This window comes from Glandiceps talaboti, chromosome 4, assembly GCF_964340395.1.
Source record: "Glandiceps talaboti chromosome 4, keGlaTala1.1, whole genome shotgun sequence".
NCBI lineage: Eukaryota > Metazoa > Hemichordata > Enteropneusta > Spengelidae > Glandiceps > Glandiceps talaboti.
In genome coordinates, this window is record NC_135552.1 from 13,416,631 (window position 1) to 13,437,082 (window position 20,452).

Consider the following 20,452-nt stretch of genomic DNA (forward strand, 5'->3'; position numbering starts at 1 on the left):
GTGCAACTTTCGTTCAAACTTTGCAAACCTTGTAGAGGGGCATCTTTCATTCACACATTGCATATACTTTCATTAAAAAAACCTTGTATATAGATACAACTTTCATTCAAACCTTGTACAGAGTTACAACATTCATTTAATAGCAATTGTGTGAATCTTTTGCAGTGGAAAATGAAGAAGGCAGGTGCATGGAAGTGTGTTACAGCAGATACCATTACAATCCATACTCGATACCGTCATAATGCATAGACTGCAGGAACACACTTTGACAGTACTCAACATTTAGAAGGACCATAGATTCTCAGATCACCACTACATACTCTAACTTACAGTCTACTCAAACCATTAACCATACCACAGTCACAGGGCTTGAAACTAACAGTAGTCCCTTGTCCACAAAACTACCAACTCTTGTCATGGGGCTACCATAATTTGCAGCTGGTAGCCCACTCAAGACTACAATGTACCATTGATTATGCAATGATTTAAAGGATGGCAGATTTACGGACAAAGTATTTTAATAACACACATTTCCAACAGAGGAACTCTGTTTTCAGTTCATGAATATGGAACTACTGGTCACCAACCTTGGGCTAGCAATTTCTGAAATTGGTAGCCCACTGGGACTACCATAGAAAAAAGTTAATTTTGAACCCCGGGTCAAAAAAAATAACACACACAATATTGACTAAATATTTCTGATTTAATGGTATAAATTGCACAAAATTCCATCTTTGAACTATCAGCCCCCTTTCAAGTTACAGGAATCTTTATAATCATTCTTGAACATAGCTCTCATGAAATAGAACTTGTGTCTATATTCAGAGTTATGTAAAGGCAGTCAAGTGACAATAAACTTTCATCAAAAATTTGAATTCTCCAAAAAACATAACTTGGTTCTCTAAAAAAAAATTATGGCATCTTAAATTTTGTATATTGATATATTGCAATAGGGAACTTGCAAACCCACCATGTTGAATGTTGCATCATGGGAAATGTGATAATAAATACTAATCAATTAGTATTATAAACAATATTGTTACATTGTTTGTAACCACAAATAATCAATTCATAATCTCCCTGACCATTGTGGGAGGTTTATTTTATCGGTAGCTTCAGATTAGGTATTACAATAACCACAGATAATCCCATAGTTCTTTTCGTCTGAGCATGCTCAGTCTGGATTGCAAGTTCCCCACTGATATGTATACTATGAAATGAGATGAGATTACATTAACTTCAATGATTCTATTCAACCATAGATAATGCACAATGATTAAAACCAACTCTCTCAGTATTCATTGAAGGTGCTAATTTGAACACTATGGCTAAAATGTAATTAAGGAGACGGTCTACCAACATCATTTAGTTTCTGCTATCCCTGAAGAAGATTCTCTATGAGGGGTAAAAACATCAGAAAGTTTATAACTAATAAACTTTTCAAGGGTCACAACCTGAGTTGATATGCTTTTGGCCATACCTTTTGTTGCATATTATTTTAAAGGTACATCAAGCCTTCTTGATCAGATTTTAGTTTAAGGTGGTACAACTCTTAACAGCCAACTAAAGCATTTTCCTTGCTTGCCATAATCATTTATATCATCCATATCAAGTATAACATAACACCGGTTTACTTATAAGACTAGCATGTAGCCTTTCCAACTGTAGTCAATTTGTAAATAATGTTGTCGGCTAACAAACAGCAAACTGATGTAATCATTTACAGTGTAATGAGAGTGCTACAACTGTGATTATCTATTTCTCTAAAAGTGAGATGAAGACATCTTGTGACATTTATGTTTACTCTGATCTCCAGTCATTTTATGACTAACTTGTTCTTTGTAGTGGTAACATTGTTTACAGATTGATTACAGCATAGAACCTACTTATGTAGGGACTGTGATTACATTAAGAGACACCACATACTGGGCTGATAATTAAAGAAAATGTAAAAGTATACTTTTACACTTTATAAGGATGCTCAGTCTTAACGATTGTGACAAACAGAGAAAACCACTTCAGTTGGCTGTTACCAGTTGTATAATATTGTTGTATATGAAAATCAACCTTTTGATTAAAAACACAACAAAAAAATCATCTGAAATCATGAGTTTTGTAGTTATAATGTGAAATAATATCCATGATGGTAAGTTTTCAAAATGGCTATTTACGACAAATAGTATACATGTTCATTTTGAGATAAAGCTGCAGTAGGTAATACAAAGGTCTTTTATTCTTTGGTAATTTTTTGATACATAAAGGATGTAGATAGCTATTTCCTCTTTGTAGTGCTTGTGGCAGTGTGATGAATAGGAAACCATTTCCTTTAACAGGAGGATTTCATTAGGCAGTGACAAAGTAACACTTGGTGAAGTTCAGGCTTGGTTGAGGTAACAAATCAAATAGAGTCTGGGATGCAGATAATTTTAAAAGTAGCTGGTAAAACAAGAAATGTAGGCAGTATATGCCCCAAAATGGATATACAGTCTAGAATGGTTGTAACAAAGAATTTTTTAACACAAGTTACTTAAAGAATAATCGGCGAAAAATTTGGGGTAGGCGGTTGTTTTTGCCAGCTACTGGCCCCTATCTACATCCCTGATAGTGATGTGAAAACATCACACTCCTTTAAAATGTGATCGCTATACAGAAACTGTCCCCTTCACAGTCACAGATCAATGGCTGACACTTGAAGATTCTGCATATTGTTGCGAGCTGTCAGGAAGAGAGAGAAAACAAGAATTGAGTTTGAATATGTGATTGAAAAATCTTACGCTAAAAGAGATGACAGTATAATTATAAATATTTTTAAAAATCAATCCATTCCACAGAGTTTGATAATGTTAAGAAACAAAATCAAGCATTTTATCAGGTTTATTCATATAGTTATGATTAGGTTTTACACTTTCAACAAATTTATGAAAGACTCAACATTGTGGATTATGCAATACAACTGTCGAAATTTCAGCCCACACACACACACACACACACACACACACGTTTGTGTGTACTCATTGTACATATATATTAATTCTAGTTATCATGAATCCCAGTTCGTCATCGAAACTATGATGTGGACTACATACCCATATTGGCCACTGTAATGAATTTGAAAGCTTTACTAAATAATATTCAATTTTCACATAATTTATTACATGTCAAATCTGCACCAGTCTTATGGTTTAAATTAATTTGATCACCCCCACTGTGTCCATATCTTTGCTCAATCCTATTGTTTTCTATGGAATGGGTGACACCATTATGCAGACATGGGGGTTTCCAAGGACCAAAATATCAAAATGAGCAATGTCATACACACCTTCAAAATATGATGTATCTGTAGCATCATCAGGGTTAGGGATAAATGGAGCAGGCTTCTCATGTAGATGATTCCAATCAATACCAGCAAATAAATTATGCACCTTTAGTTCTAAAAAAGTAAAAAAAAACTTTTTTTTTGAAAACATTTCTCAAAGCAATTGTTCAACAACATGTCATGTGAACCTTTAAAGGAAAATGATGCACAATTCAGACTCAGTATACAAACCTATCATTAGATTACTATTTCCCATAGCAATGGCCGAACACACTTAAATACTGTGAAATTGTGTTACAATAAGGGCAAATAAAATCAATTGTGTGGTTCCGATAACACCCAATTTAAATTAGGGTGGCTAGGTAGGATTTTTATTTTTTATTTTTTATCACTCTTTTTTGGTCTAGTTCAGGTTATGTTTTCTGTTCTTTATCTCTAGAGTCCTTCCATATTCAATAATTTTTTTCAAATTACCTAAAAAAAGAGTTTAGGGTGGGAAGTAAAAAATTAGGTTGGGTCAGGTTACCGGAACCAAACAATATTGTGGGTGGCGTAATGGTTATCTCAATCAGAAAATGTTTTTCCTTTATTATGGTTGACTGATACTATCTACCAATTGAGATTTGTGTCACATGAGGGCGCTATAACATTCTCAATGTAAAGCTAACACTTGTCTTACCCTGGACACCAGCTCTTTGACTTGGGTCCACATTGAGTAGAATATCAATAGTACTGTGTGCGTTCTCTGACAATGATTCCTGTCCCTCTGGCCATGGTATATCTGAAATAGTAGGAGTTGGTAGAAAGAAAGTGATAAACACAAACAAATAAATAATAACAATAATAATGTCATTTTGTATACAGCACTTTCACACACTGTACTCGAAGTGATTTACAATTACTGGTATAATTAAAACATTCACACTGCAACCTCTATCCTACCAGTTCCCCAATTATACAGCTGGGTTGACTGAGGCACAGTCATGGTTCAAACCCTGCCAAAGGACTTTAGCCATTCAGAAACAAAAGCAGCAGCAAGTCTCAAACTCACAACCTGCAGATTCAAAGCTAGCCACTCTAACCATTCAACTATCATGACTTTACATGTCTATAGTCTATAGTCACCAGAGAAATTCTAATCATACTTGAAATCTTGTCTTTTGACATCAATCAATTTGTGAATTTATAAAGTGCCTGAGGCTCTGTAAAAATTATGTATTCTATATTTAACATTGATATCATAACATAGTTTTTAATACTTATAGATAGAACTGGCACAACCTGTGCATTCTAATTTCTGATCTAGCAACATTTGTACCCATCATCACAACACACGTATTGATACTATAAAATAACAAATGTCTCATCAATCTCACCTCTATTGAGTATATTCTGAAACACTAAGTCTGGAGTCTGGTCGTTGAATGGAGGTACACCAGTAAGAAACTCAAAGAGACATACACCAAGTGCCCACCAGTCAACCTCAGGTCCTATAGGAGAAATGAATAAGATTAGTGACTGAATGTTTAGGATCACAGGTCTTTTATCAGTGTTGTCTTGGTTCAAACAACTCCACTGCCAGACGACGCTGGATTTAGTACATTGATTGTATCTGTACATGTATGTTAGGGTGTCCTTTGGTTTCACCATTCTCAATCAATCAATCAATCAATCAATCAATAAACTTTATTTAAAGTTGGCCTTGGCCAATCTTCCCTGGGGCCCTCTAAATATAAATAGTAGAAAGACAAAAGAGACAAATACAAACTGTACAATAAGGACAATACAATAAACAACAAAAGTGTTTGTCATAAAATATTTGTGACAGCCACATGAAAAGGAAGACAGCAATGTTCTATTTCTCACTTTGAGTGGTAAGGTATTCCAAATTTGAACCAGAAAACATAAAACTTTGCTTAAAAAATTCAATTCTAGGTCAAGGTACTAACAAGTCATTGTTTTGACTCGGTTTAGTTCTGTAATTATGACAGTTGTGAACATACTTAAAATAAGAGTTAAAATACTCAGGACAGAGGCTGTTAAGGGGAGGGGATGGAGCTTTTGATTTGACCTTTGACCCCATTCAGGTCTACCAGGTGGAATGTAGTATCCCAGGAGTTAATATTTCTGATTAGGGAACAAAATGCAGAGCAACCTGGTGTAAACTGTGCATTCAGTTTCCTTATTTGTTAAACACTGAATATGTCTGACAAGAACACTATGAGAAGCAGATATGCAAAGAATAGCTGTAAAACACCACAAAACATTTCAAAAGCAATTTGTATAAGTAAAGATTATGAATGTGGATACCACACAAAACAATTCTGACAGTTCGACCATTGACTATACAACTTTTCTATCGTGATATTTCTGTATCAAAAGTTCTGAAGTTAGGTAGTCTAGAGCACCTAGCATAGACCAACTTTGTTTACACACTAAAATTTGTTTGACCAATGACTACACTTACCATGATACTTCTGCATTAAAAGTTCTGGAGCTAGGTAGTCTGGAGTACCTAGTATTCTACCAGTGTCTTCCACAGCTGGTCCTCTTCGGCAACTCTTTGGTGTACGTAATGGTGTGTGTCCAGGTGTACAGAACGGCTTATACTTGATATGTTGACCATGTGATTGGTTCCCTGGAGTGAAAAACTTTGTCTGGAATTGGGATTGAAATTCAGATCAGAAATTATTGGATGAACTCAGTCAAGATTTTTATTATGTGTAAAATCTTGGAGTAAACTACACATGTACTTGTGGAGTACTGCAATCATTAAACGCATCAATAGCAGTGTTTGTGAACCCTAACATTACAGAAAGATGGAAATCAGGTTTGGGAACCTTGGTAAAGTGACAGCAGATTTTACATACTTACTAACCTTCACAAAAACACAGTGGAGAAGATTGGTAAAATGACTAAGGGAACTCAGGTAAGTGTTATCTACTTACCACCCCCTGAAACACTGAACAGGCTTAATATTAAATAGTCCACGTTTCAAAACCAAGTGTTTTAATTACCTATGAGTAATGTGATGTGATGCCTTTTCAGATCGACAGACTTTGTCAAACTGTCTGTTTGCTGGCTTTTACCACAGATGAAACTTGTAAGTAAGCACAACCCATAACACCAAAGTAAAGCATTTTCTGTATGTACCACTCATATCAAGTGTAAAAGTATACTGTTTCATTTGCTAATTGATCATATTAGAAAGGCCACATGCTAGGGTTGTAAATAAACCAACTGAAAAAGTGTAGCACATAGAGAACGTGCTTTACTTCAGTGTTACAATTTGTAGAATCCTTGGTTGTGTAACAAGAACTATTTATCGCTATGATTAAATTTACAGACATGATGAAATGTTTTGTACTACTTACAGGAAGTGTCTGTTTATTCTTCCTCCTGCAGTCACCAGGGGTTGTAATTGATGTCTTCAACATACTAGATAAACTAGAGAATGATCCTAGACTCCCAACAGAACTGACAGTGTAACCTGACCTTTCAAAGCCCATAGTGTTCATACTGGGTTTGAAGTGTGTCAGCTTGTCGGCAAACGTCACCATGGTTGAACTCACTACTTTCTTAGTTTTAGTAGATACAATAGGGCTCTCAGGAATGGATACTATGGAGACGTGAGAATGTGAGTTGGCGACTGATGACGTTCGTATCTTTACATGATTGCTGTCGTCCGGAATTGACATTGTAGCATCAAAGCTTGCGTTGATAGGTGACGTCGTGGTACTTCTGGTCTTGCAATGATCTTCAAATGACAGATCCTTCATACTCAAGTTCATGGTGTTGTAATCTTCACTCATGTCTGACGTATTAGCATCTTTCGTAACCTCTGGTGACCTTTCCTCTGTACAGAATTCAATACTATCTATGGATTTCTCATGTGAAGATTTGTTCAACAGATTTTTCTTTATTTGGACTTTCTCATTTTGTCGTCGTGCCCCAAACACAGGACTTGTAAATCCGTCTGTGTTGTCAGTCATTGATGTGTCTGCATTCTCTTGACTAAGCTCTAAGAGATCAATGGAATCTTTTTCTTCAAATGAAAAGTCAAACATACTTGTGTCTAGTCCATTGACGCTTTTGCTTTTTGATGCTGAATCACCAAAAATGTTGGCTATCTCTGAATCTTTGATTGGTGAAGATTGAAACGGGAAGGTCGGTTTCTTGAAAACCGCACCACTGCTACTACTTCTCCTGGTATTCTGAGTACTGCTTTCCTTTTTGTTCTGCTCACCTACAGCAAAAAGATTCTGCCGAGAGTTTTTCCGCTGAAGTGCACAACCTCTGCGAATCTTAGAATGTACCTGAGATGGGATTTGAGGAGTTGTCTCAGAGGCTGATGAGGCAGAGCTCATATCGATGGATGATTGTGCAGGCTTTAGGTTGAGGTCAAATATTTCCATGGTTAACCCAGTATGATTTTGTTCAGGAATGCTCCGTTTGCGCTGTGGTGGATTGCGTCCTGTACCTGGTTGGTATGGACTCTTGGCAACGTAATCAAAACTACGTTTTCTACCACCATAGCCAACCATTTCCTTTCCAACGTCTTCATCTCCGGAATCGTATCCTAGCTGAAATGCTGTTGGTTTAGATGGCAGTTCAGATGCCACAGTACTTTTGTCAGATTGCCTTTCCAGGGCAGTCCTCTCCTGATATGACTTTCCTTCATTATTTGAAATGCTGTTTTGTCCAACTTTATCCAGCTCTTGGCCAATATTCTCAACATCTCTGTCAACACTGCCAACATCAGCCTCAGTATGAAAATCCAAATTCTCCTGTCGGCTGGATGTTTCTGTAAGACTGTCTTCTTCAACACAGTGCATTCTACCCGTCAACACATTTCTGTGCAGACTTTTGAGACTCTTTCTCCTACATATCACAGCGCCACCAGGAGTACTGTTTATAGAGGGTATGGAGCTTAGATCACTGGATGATGGAGTCTGATTAGTGTACGTAGGTGTGAGACTAATAATGGGTGGTGGCTTTGGGAGGGACAATGTCCTTGATCTTGGAACCAAGGCAAATGTTCTCAAATCATCACTTCCAAGTGCCCTGCTCAGAGCCACAAAGGAATTCTGAGCCTCGTCGTCAGCACCCCACCCATCAATACTATCACCATGATCACTAATTCGATGGATACTACTGGAAGATTCAGTATTTCGCTGTTTGGCATCATTCCGCGGTGCCGCCTCTATGGATGAGACGTCGCTTCTGAATATAGAACTATCATCATAACTGTGACTGCTTTCGTTGAAAGTAGTACCATATCCTGTCGATGTGTCTTCAGACTCTTCAAAGGATGGTGAAGCACAGAGTGCAACTCTAGAGTTTTTCAGTGCTAACACATGTGGTGGTATGTGTCTGAAACTTGACCCATGGAGTGGTGTCTCTGACGGCGAATCTACTTCTTCACTTTTCTCATGAGGTGTTGGTACATTCTGGAACAACAATAAATGATTTCAGAATAACAATGTACCTTTTTGTAAATATTTAACAAATTAATATACCGGTAATACGGTATTGCAGATTTGAGCGTCATTACTCATTAAGGCATTTTTCACAAAATTTTAAAACAAGTCGTCATGCAAGTAATCGACCAACCCCTTCAAAGTTTCTAGTATTCTAAGCAATTTCTCATACACTGTATGTACACGAGACTCATAGCAATAACAGAAGTACAGTAACATTGCATTCCAGCTAATGTTATTTCTATTGGCTTCATGTGCATACAATAAGATTCACAATAGATTCCTTAGCTTACGTATTGCTCTCACTGATTCAAATATTGTTATGACTAGAGTAATTTTGCTAAGATAGAGAACTCCAGTTACAGACAGGGGTGAAATCTGATAAAAATGGCATTTTCCCATACTGTGTACTAGCATTTCGTAAGGGAACCAGGAACTCTGATAAATTTCACCTGCAAAACCCCCTTTCTAACACTCTGACAAAAACAAAATGCACAATCTTTATGATAAATCATGTAAGACAATGGTAACTTTCTTGCTTATCACAAACAACACATTTAGCAGTTGACACAAGACTATCTACTGAACTGTCTTTCACTTAGTCGGTAAGATAGTGAGTTAGGGTGCCCTCACACACAGGCCTACCCAGAAAAGAAAGAGCAGACCAATGAGGGCAGTATAACATGTTATATTTTACAGTCTACCTTACACACTGCTAGGTATTGAGCTTTTTGATGTACGATATGTATACATGTACTTACAAATGCAAAACTAGTGGTAAGGGAGAGTATTTGACCAGGTGTTCTGTAGTATAAGTCCTTAGCACTACTTGTAGATAGCCTTGCTACAGATGGTGTATTCAACACATCTGTAATCCCAATTCCTGTGAAGACAAAAAATACATAAATACACTGTGTAGAAAACTGTACAGGATTTCTACTATATAAAGTATTCTTAATTATCAGTAAATGAGACTGGGAACATCACTTCATGCAGTGCTGAGGTTACTTAATGGGGCACAAGCTGAGTTTGCATATTTTTGGGCATATTTTTACATGCATATTTAAAAGGTACTCATAGCATTCTATTTATTAAAGCATACTTAACCATCACTGTGACTTGCAATTGATTGAACATCAAACCTGGTATCATGATATAACTTATAAATGATTCGGTGACATAATTTATTATACCGATATGTATAAAATGTTATGTGGCGGAATTCCTTTCTTTGCAATTAACTACTGTGCTAACAACACCAGAAGACAATTGTGATGTCAACAATACATGCATCGACATTAACATTATACTAAGTTTTATGTAAGTATTTACACTTGAATAAAACGCTTTTACACTCACAGCTTGTGTCATTTTTAATGGACATGGGTCAAACCTATATTTTGTGATATTTTTGTTTGGAATGATGAATTACATTATATTATTCTATCTACATTATTAAAAAGACTGCACATGTCAAATGTAATACTGTATCAGTGGTAATACACTACATTTCGTTGAGACTGAGATTATGTTTCCTTGATTTCTTAATTGTTATACTTACTTCTGTTGAGTGATATCTTAGAAAGTCCAAAGTCAGTCAACTTGATATGACCATCATTAGCTATCAGTAGATTATCTGGCTTCAGATCTCTAGGAGAGGAAAAAAAGGAGGTGTCAATATTTCACTGTAAATGTCATTGGTAAACATCTTAATATATTTTTCATGTCAGTACTCCATGGTGTTACTTACCTGTGGACTATACCATGACTATGTAAGTACTCCATGGTGTTACTTACCTGTGGACTTTACCATGACTATGTAAGTACTCCATGGTGTTACTTACCTGTGGACTTTACCATGACTATGTAAGTACTCCATGGTGTTACTTACCTGTGGACTATACCATGACTATGTAAGTATTCCATGGTATGGTGTTACTTACCTATGGACTATACCATGACTATGCAAGTACTCCATGGTGTTACTTACCTGTGGACTATACCACGACTATGTAAGTACTCCATGGTGTTACTTACCTGTGGACTATACCATGACTATGTAAGTACTCCATGGTGTTACTTACCAGTGGACTATACCATGACTATGTAAGTACTCCATGGTGTTACTTACCAGTGGACTATACCATGACTATGTAAGTACTCCATGGTGTTACTTACCAGTGGACTATACCATGACTATGTAAGTACTCCATGGTGTTACTTACCAGTGGACTATACCATGACTATGTAAGTACTCCATGGTGTTACTTACCAGTGGACTATACCATGACTATGTAAGTACTCCATGGTGTTACTTACCTGTGGACTATACCATGACTATGCAAGTACTCCATGGTGTTACTTACCTGTGGACTATACCACGACTATGTAAGTACTCCATGGTGTTACTTACCTGTGGACTATACCACGACTATGTAAGTACTCCATGGTGTTACTTACCTGTGGACTATACCATGACTATGTAAGTACTCCATGGTGTTACTTACCAGTGGACTATACCATGACTATGTAAGTACTCCATGGTGTTACTTACCAGTGGACTATACCATGACTATGTAAGTACTCCATGGTGTTATTTACCAGTGGACTATACCATGACTATGTAAGTACTCCATGGTGTTACTTACCAGTGGACTATACCATGACTATGTAAGTACTCCATGGTGTTACTTACCAGTGGACTATACCATGACTATGTAAGTACTCCATGGTGTTACTTACCAGTGGACTATACCATGACTATGTAAGTACTCCATGGTGTTACTTACCAGTGGACTATACCATGACTATGTAAGTACTCCATGGTGTTACTTACCAGTGGACTATACCATGACTATGTAAGTACTCCATGGTGATACTTACCAGTGGACTATACCATGACTATGTAAGTACTCCATGGTGTTACTTACCAGTGGACTATACCATGACTATGTAAGTACTCCATGGTGTTACTTACCTGTGGACTATACCATGACTATGTAAGTATTCCATGGTGTTACTTACCTGTGGACTATACCATGACTATGCAAGTACTCCATGGTGTTACTTACCTGTGGACTATACCATGACTATGTAAGTACTCCATATGGTGTTACTTACCTGTGGACTATACCATGACTATGTAAGTACTCCATGGTGTTACTTACCAGTGGACTATACGATGACTATGTAAGTACTCCATGGTGTTACTTACCAGTGGACTATACCATGACTATGTAAGTACTCCATGGTGTTACTTACCTGTGGACTATACCATGACTATGCAAGTACTCCATGGTGTTACTTACCTGTGGACTATACCATGACTATGCAAGTACTCCAAGGCTAGTATGACTTCAGCTGTGTATATAATTGCCATATCTTCATCAAAGTATCCACAGACATGAAGTAATGATTTGATATCACCACCTATCAAATATTCCATCACCTACAAAAACAGTGGATAGGTTCATCTTCAATCTGTTGCTTCATTAAACATAACCAAATCAAAATCTACATATAAGTAGCTATTCTACTTTTCATTGTGTTTCTATCATTCAAATAAGTTTCAATACTGGACATTTCAGTACTTCACCCAATATTTTTCTTCATTCAGCCCAAAAAAATATGAGCAACTTAAGGGGCCTTGTCACTTTGAGGCAGAGACAAGAAGTCGCAATCCCTTACATCACTATTTTCTAGCTGAAAGAAGAAATATATGGATGAATAACATAATTATACCTGCAAAAAGCATAATTGATGAAATGTGAAGTTATACTTACCAAGTAGATGCTGGCTGTTGTCTGAAAGGAGTAGTAGAGATGCACCACAAATGGACTCTTAGAGAGTGCCAAGGCATCACGTTCTGCTGTCACTGAAAATAGAAAATCAAAAACCAATGTAACATTGAATAATACAGTATCAAAACCTGTGTGAAATTTGCATAAGCCAGGTTAAATATCATGAAAATATGTCCCAATATGTCACCAGTTACCACTTGACTTACACAGAGCTTTGCAGTCTTGCGAAGTACGGTGTATTATGAGAATCAGGACGTTACTTTGCAACTTCCTCCATAAAATGTGGAAGAGTTACATCAAAACTAACAAACTTTCTTGCATTTCAATTTTGAGCAGCGCCCTCATATAGAGCCTGCCAGTGGGTCAAAGTTCAAGTCTTTATTTTCTTTGGCTTCCTCAAACTTCAGGACACTGTTTCTCCTTAGCTATTCATACCAAATAGGAAAACTTAAAGGCCAGGGATTCAATCCGAGGTTCAAACATCTATAAGGATTACATAGGATCATTCTTTTATTCTTGGCCAACTTTTTCTATAAGGCCTACAAAAAATTGTGATTCCGATTACGCTCAATTTTAGAATAGGTGGGGTAGGTAGATTTTTTAATCTTTTTTTCATGTGTGAGTGTCTAGTTCAGGTAGTTATGTTTTCCATTGTTTTTCCATATGGTCTCTGTATTATTGGTTTCTTCTCATCAAGTGTACAGCCATTACAGATTGGCAGAAGAGTTTTATATTGTCTTTTTAAGTTTATGTCAGTTTCTGCATCTACTATTTCACAGCGAGATTTCACAGTTTTTTGCGATTTTATTTATTTTTGCTTGAATACGTAAAGAAAACGTTTAGGGTCAGCAGTGAAAAATTAGGTTGGGTTGGGTTTTTTAGGCCTAACTGTTAGACAACACTGTTTTTCTCACCAATATGTAAATTCTAATGGGAATTGGGCCTCTGATAATATTAACATTCAAGCTATGACTTACCTTGCTGGATCATGTTTTTATTAATCATGTCAGCTTTCTTCATCACTTTAATAGCATATAATTTATCTTTGGTTTTATGTCGTCCAAGGAATACCTTACTGTGAAGATAGGAATTGAATAGAATTAACATTTCACATCAAGCTATACACTACGCAAACTAAAATTTGTGATTGTCTTGGCATGGAAAGTGCACATCAAACCTGCAAACATCCCTGAAGACCAGGGGTTACTCTACACTTCTTGCATTAGAGTTCTTTTATCAGCTGAACAGGTTCATTTTTTTTTGCTCTTGGCCAACTTTTTCTAAAGCTCTGTCAGACAATTGTTTTACACCTAAATTTTAAAGCTGCACTAGCTGCAATAGGGACATTTTTTTTATCAAATAACCAAAGATATATTATTAAAAATTGGTCAATTAGATATAAAAAAGACATTGTATCTGTTAATTAGTGATCAATATTATCTGTAGGCAGTGTAGTACTAGTGACAAGTTTAAATCTTGCACTAGGTTTTGAATCGGTCACCATGTTATAACAGTACTAGTTGTAACTAAAGTATAATTTTTCAATAAAACAGCCAACAATATATTCACTGAAAATTGTTAAAATACCAATAATTAGACACTGTACATGTTAATCTGTGGTTGATATTAACCATATTGATAAGCAGAACAGAAATAAGTTGAAATCATGATGGCTGCTGAGTGTGCTGAATTTTGGATGTGGACCCAAAAATCAAGTTGATTTGATACATCGTGTATACAACTACAAAAAAAAGAAGACGTTTACCCACAGCACAGGTAATACTGTTCAGGGTGTACAATATTACAAGTAAGTTATTGTACTGATGAAAACATTTTCAAGAACATGTCCCGGTTGTAGCTTGTGCAGCTTTAACCCTAATTTGAATAACTGGGCCTGTAACTAATTCTATGCGACAATTGTGTTTATACACTACTAAATTTGAATCCTAACATGACAAGGGCATGAAACAAATTCACTGTAATTTGGGTTTTTTAAATGTTGATGTTTTGATCTGTGGTATACCAGTATAAGTATTTCCTTCTAAAATGGTCATTCTGGGTCATTCTATTGTTATATCTCATTTATGTTTGCACTCTTTACATACTTATATGTGAAGTGAAGCATGCCCCCTGCTGGGTTCATACACTGTGTGGTTCACATTTGTAGTAGTATGTAAAAGTATGTCAACATACCACTAAGCAATCACATCATTGTCTGGTACATATTTACATAAATTAATATTCATTATTTCCTCAAACTTACCCGAATGCACCCCTGCTGATTGGCTTGACAATCTTGAAATCTTGAATGGATGGACCCTGTACACAGTATAAAATGTGGACAAATCAGTCAATGGTTGTAAAGTTATATTTAGCCATGTACTTTATTGGGGAAGACCAATGTGGTTAAAATTATGCTGTGGGTAAACACTCAAGAATTCTAAAGCCATAAATTTGAAAATCTGCAATGTGGACAACATTTTGCAGACTATTTCTAATCTGTACCTCACGTAAGATGACTGAAAACTCCACACAATTGTAGTTCAAAATTGTGTCACAAGTATCTATGGTACATAAAACTCATCTAGCATCATAACTGTGTTGATTTGTGCCTTGAAATTAGCATAAAATCAGTCCATCAGTGTATGGATCATGATGTCATGTTTTTTCTTAGTCTGGGATCCTGATATTAGTGACAATTTCCTGAAGCACTCAAACATTGTTCATTTCAAAACATACACCAGATCTCCAAGTACCATAACTAAAATGCTTCAGGAAGTGGAATAACATATGCAATCAAAAATAATTCTTCGCATGAAACAAAAATAGCATACACAAGCATTACACACATGCACATGCACACGCACACACACACACACACACACACATGCACACACACACGCAGACACACGCACACACACACACATGCATGCACACACACGTCATTGTGTCAGTGTGAAAAATAATTCTTCACTTGAAACAAAAATAGCATACACATGCACACATGCATGTGCACACACGTGCACACGTCATTGTGTCAGTGTTACATGCACACAGTGATACACACATCCATTCACTCACACATACACACATACATTCTGTTCTTTACACTGCTTACTATTACAACAGTATGCAACAGTAGTAGTGTTCAGTGATTGAGTACATATACTGAATACAAGCTGACAATTTCACCATACATATGATATTTCATGATAGAAATCATTGTTGATCTGTACACGACAGTCCACATTTTAACCCTTTAAATGACATGATTTCTAGTGAGTCTATGTAATTACACCCTCAAAATAAGGTTTCCCACATACACAGTTACATGACATAAATGCAAGCTTGGGAACTTTTTTTAGCATGATCAGAGATCAGTTCATCATTGAAGTATTTGTGTGGAGTTTTGAGAAGTCAAATGGTACTTTTAGAAAATTGAGACAAATATTGATTTTTTACAAACAGGGAAAAACTTTTAAGGTATGCCACCACCAGGACTTTACATAAAATATACCAATCACTCTCAAAATTTTGTTAGTTTTTTTCTTTCCTATGAAAATATCTGCAAATAAATGCTTATAAATTCTCAAACTGACAACAAGGAATAAGGTGAGTATATAAATAAATATGTTATCTAATCTAATCTACCTGTCATAATTGTAAACTTAAACAAACATAAAGTTCATTCTACAATGACAAACATTTATATAATAAGTATAAGAAGGAAACTGTACCTGTATATTTGGCTTACTAAAACCTCCATGACTGCTATTTATATCCCTGTTGCTGAGATAATGGGGAATGTTTTCTTTGTCTGCCTCCATTGTGCTGTCAAAGCAAGAAATAAAACAATGAAATTGGTTATTTTATACATTTCATGCAATATACATGCTGCATGTTTATTATTACACCTCATGCAAGCCATGATGTTGAACCTTGACTGTGGTTGAACACATTCAAACAAAAAATATGGAATTTACATGAAATATCACGAAAATGGAAGCTTATGTCATCAGTTCTGCAGTGCTCAAAATACGACCAATATTAGATGTTGGCGAACTACCATCAATTTATGGACATATTACTCCTTCAGTTTTGGAGAAAAACCTTAACTTTGAATAATTCAAATCATTGCGTGATCAAGGTTAATAGTAGACGGATTGAAACATCACATTCATTTCTATTTTACAGTTAGAAAGTAAACAACTATATATTAGTTACTGCCCTATAATTATATTATTCCAAAAATCTTTTTTTTTTCTTGAAAATACTTGTGAACTAAACATTTGTCACTACTAGTTTTTCAACTCACAGTGACACAAAGCTCCTCAGATCACTAGCATTTTTTAATCAAGAAAAATATTGGGGATCATTGCATGTAATATGTAATTTTATTCTGGCACTGCCCCCATATGTGTAAAACCTGTTCTATTTTCTCAACTCCACATCAAAAAATACAATCCTAGCTGTCACACATCACAATCACCTAGAATAAAAACCATCACGTAACAATAGCATCCTACCTGGTACCCACCTATATGACAGCGTAAACCAAATACAAATGTATTAACTTCAAAATTTATCAGTTTTGGCACAATTAATATCATAGTATGTACAACTGGGATAGGAGGATAATGCACATAACAATCTGGTAAAAATGTTGGCGTTCATTAATTTTCATGCTGACATCTTCCTGTTAAGTGTTTCATATTGTGTAATTAGAATATTAAAATGAGCATTACCCACAACAAGACAAAAACAGGGAGACTGACTCAGTCAGACTACCTTCAGCTAATATACTTGATGTGACAATCACGTTGACAAGGAGTTTGATTGTAATTGTGCGTTCACTATTTACTACTCCCTGTACATACATCTAGAGCAATAAGGAAGTTTGGCAACACAAGTTGTCTAGAGGCTATCTGTGGCTTTGAATCTCTTCTCAACGAGGTCCTGAGATGAAATTTCAAATTCAACTGACGCCACCCACAGTCATTGACATCATGTCTTTCTTAATCAATCACAGAATTTGCCTAGTAATAAGTTAGTGTTTATTCGGAGACATTTATATAATGTCCCAAATATGGTACATGTAATAGATCAGGGCACTACTTATACATTGTTAACATCATTCTAATAAAGTATTCCACAGTATTTTTGGCCAGCTGTAATTATGTGATCACATGACCTGTTTCTTTGAATACAAAAAATTTGACATGAACTCCATCTCTTTCACCCCTTCCCATTTTTTTTTCACTTGTTTCCTCAATCATCTCAGCATGAACCTTATAAAAGACTTCCTTGTTTTTGACAAGCCAGGAAATAAAAATGAAAAGTCAAGAAATAAAAATTGTCTGTAAGAAATGACATCTCAGGTAATCACTACACTGACAAACCTGATAGGGGTGAACAACAAGACGTATAGAGTCAACTGTCTAGCCTGTAAGATCCAGCCACTGTTTCCACTTATGTAATATCCTCAACAAGGTAGAGTGTGGTTATGTGAGTGGACCAATGACTGGACTGTTCGGACTATCAACTGTCTTGACTCATATAAAAAGTATAGTTCACCTGTTCACAGATAAAGGTGAAGAAAACAATGCCCGAGACAACCTGAAATGCACCTGTCTTGATGTGATGGTGGTTGTTGTTGTTGTTGTTGTTGTTGTTGTTGTTGTTGTTGTTGTTGTTGTTGTTGTTGAAGAGTGAAAATAATTTTGAAAGCAATATGCCATTTCATGCCATTTTTCTACTCATTAAATCATACCATGTGAACAAATATTACTGAAAATTATCATTTGACCTATTCTGTCATGTACAGGATGGTCACCACTGCACCCCTAAACCCCCCCCCCCCATTGAGCCCTGTTCATGTCCTTGTTTAGGGCTCAATGGGGTGGTGACCAACCTGTACATGACAAAATAGGTCAAATAATAACACAATGTGTAATCATTTCCCCACTTTAGTCACAACACCAAACTAATAAACTTAGAAACAGAATGTTCCTTCCTAGCTCTAGATATCATAATATAATAATATTATAACTGTTATTTCAAAACTCAGAGCAGCTAACTAATTTCTTTGCGTGGGTATGTCTACCAAATATGTCCATCTTCATCAGCTATTGAACCTATGCTCTTGTAGTCTGCGTTAGTTTTGGTCTCAATCCCACTCATAAAATTATGGTCTAGCTCTGAACATGTGCGTCAGAGTCTACTGAGTGCATATTTTCAGAGGGAGCACGGCCTATATATTGAAGTCTGGATCATGTGACCAGACCCGTATGTATCATAAAGGTCCCTCTTTCCTATGTAGTTTCTGTTAGGAACAAAAAAAACCTAGCTGCAATAATTGTAGCGTTACTTTAGTCATGGAATTGATAGTTCATGCTTAATTTTTTGATCAGCTAATAATAATAACAGACCCCACCCCCACCCCATCTGCATTTCACTGTGACGCAGCACATCGGTCACCAGTTACTTGGGCTTGGATGGGGACATACTTGACTTTGGTGTAAAAAACAACATATGCTGTTGTGTTGGTTTCCTACAATGGCTCATTGTTATGGTCGTGGAAAAAACAAAGACTAGCGAGTTCCTCTGCAACGGTTACTGTTCTACAGGCCCACACAGGCTTTATCACCTAACGTTCTGATCACTAAGTTTTACATTTGAACATGCATATCATATACTTCTTCCCTATTTGGAAGAGTAGTGTATGTAGTTCTGTAGATAATTAATTCACTTCTAGAAACGGTTTGTGTATTGTTTGACGATGTACCATTGCACGTCGGGCAAATGAATGTGACCCTTCCGGCCTTGAATCTTGATAATGTGATCGTTCAGGGAACATGAAATGAAGTCGGGAACATCGTCCGTCCCGAGAGGAGTTCCTTGTTTGAAGTTCGTCCTCTGTCACATTTAGATACATAGAAAACTGATAGGGATATAATACATTACATACCTGCTATACTTCCATTAACGTGACCGCTGATGACAAAACTGTTGAAAAAATAATGCCTTGCGTACTTTCATGTTTTCAAACTGGCCGCCATTATTATTGATCATGAGGTTACATCCGGGTACGATCACTGATTTACATAAGTGGGACGTACGCACGCCTCTCTCGTAGCAGGAAATGGAACCATCTCGAACTTTGAACGTTGATGAAAGCTCATCAGAACATCTCATTTTTCTTGTTTACATGTAAATGATCAAATAGTAGAAAATTAAAGGGCTAGATACAAAAGAGAACAAACGGTATATATGTTTTTAGAAGTTCCGTGTTTTTATCTCTCCTGTAATACCCACCTATTACAACATAACATGCAAGCTTTAATTTTTTTGGTATAAATTAAAAAATGATGTGTTTCCAATAATAGTTAGCCGCCTACCCTAAATATTTTTTAACATTTAAAATAAAAAGGTACGAAATCTTTGTCTTCTTGACCCTTATGTACATTATGTACGTCTGTTTCCCCCCCCCCCCCCCCAGCGATGTCTGTACATATTTCCTCAAACTATCACACAAAGGGTATTCTGGCCGACATTTTGTTTGTTTTTGGGTCGAAGAAATAGTTTTAAATAAATAAAAACAATTGAAATGAAATCAATAAAATAAAATCCCAACCTACCTACCCTATTTATCAAGGCCATGTTCTCGGAAACACACTTTTTTTTTAATATTGTTTTTCGCCTAAGCGTAGAATTTAGAGAGATATCTCTCGCTAAAGTCTATGATTAAAACTTGAAGCTTTTCAACCATCACCAAAATATGTCACATTGCCTCAATATTCAGGCGGAAATAACAGTATAAATCCACGTCACCAAGTAAAACGTGTTCTATACACTTT

The 20,452-nt window shown here is 36.2% G+C and overlaps 1 protein-coding gene across 1 annotated transcript; it reads right to left on the bottom strand.

Moving 5' to 3' along the window:
• Positions 1 to 784: 784 nt before the first annotated feature.
• Positions 785 to 19,644, bottom strand: LOC144434193 (serine/threonine-protein kinase greatwall-like). The gene is made up of 14 exons (XM_078122647.1): positions 19,564 to 19,644; positions 16,334 to 16,427; positions 14,860 to 14,915; positions 13,574 to 13,671; positions 12,579 to 12,670; positions 12,105 to 12,244; positions 10,358 to 10,446; positions 9,558 to 9,679; positions 6,691 to 8,766; positions 5,784 to 5,973; positions 4,693 to 4,806; positions 3,996 to 4,097; positions 3,320 to 3,430; positions 785 to 2,715 (listed from the first exon to the last, which is right to left on the bottom strand). Exons 2-14 carry the CDS (start codon positions 16,421 to 16,423, stop codon positions 2,669 to 2,671), a joined length of 3,327 nt encoding a protein of 1,108 aa, XP_077978773.1. The 5' UTR covers positions 16,424 to 16,427; positions 19,564 to 19,644; the 3' UTR covers positions 785 to 2,668.
• Positions 19,645 to 20,452: the final 808 nt, after the last annotated feature.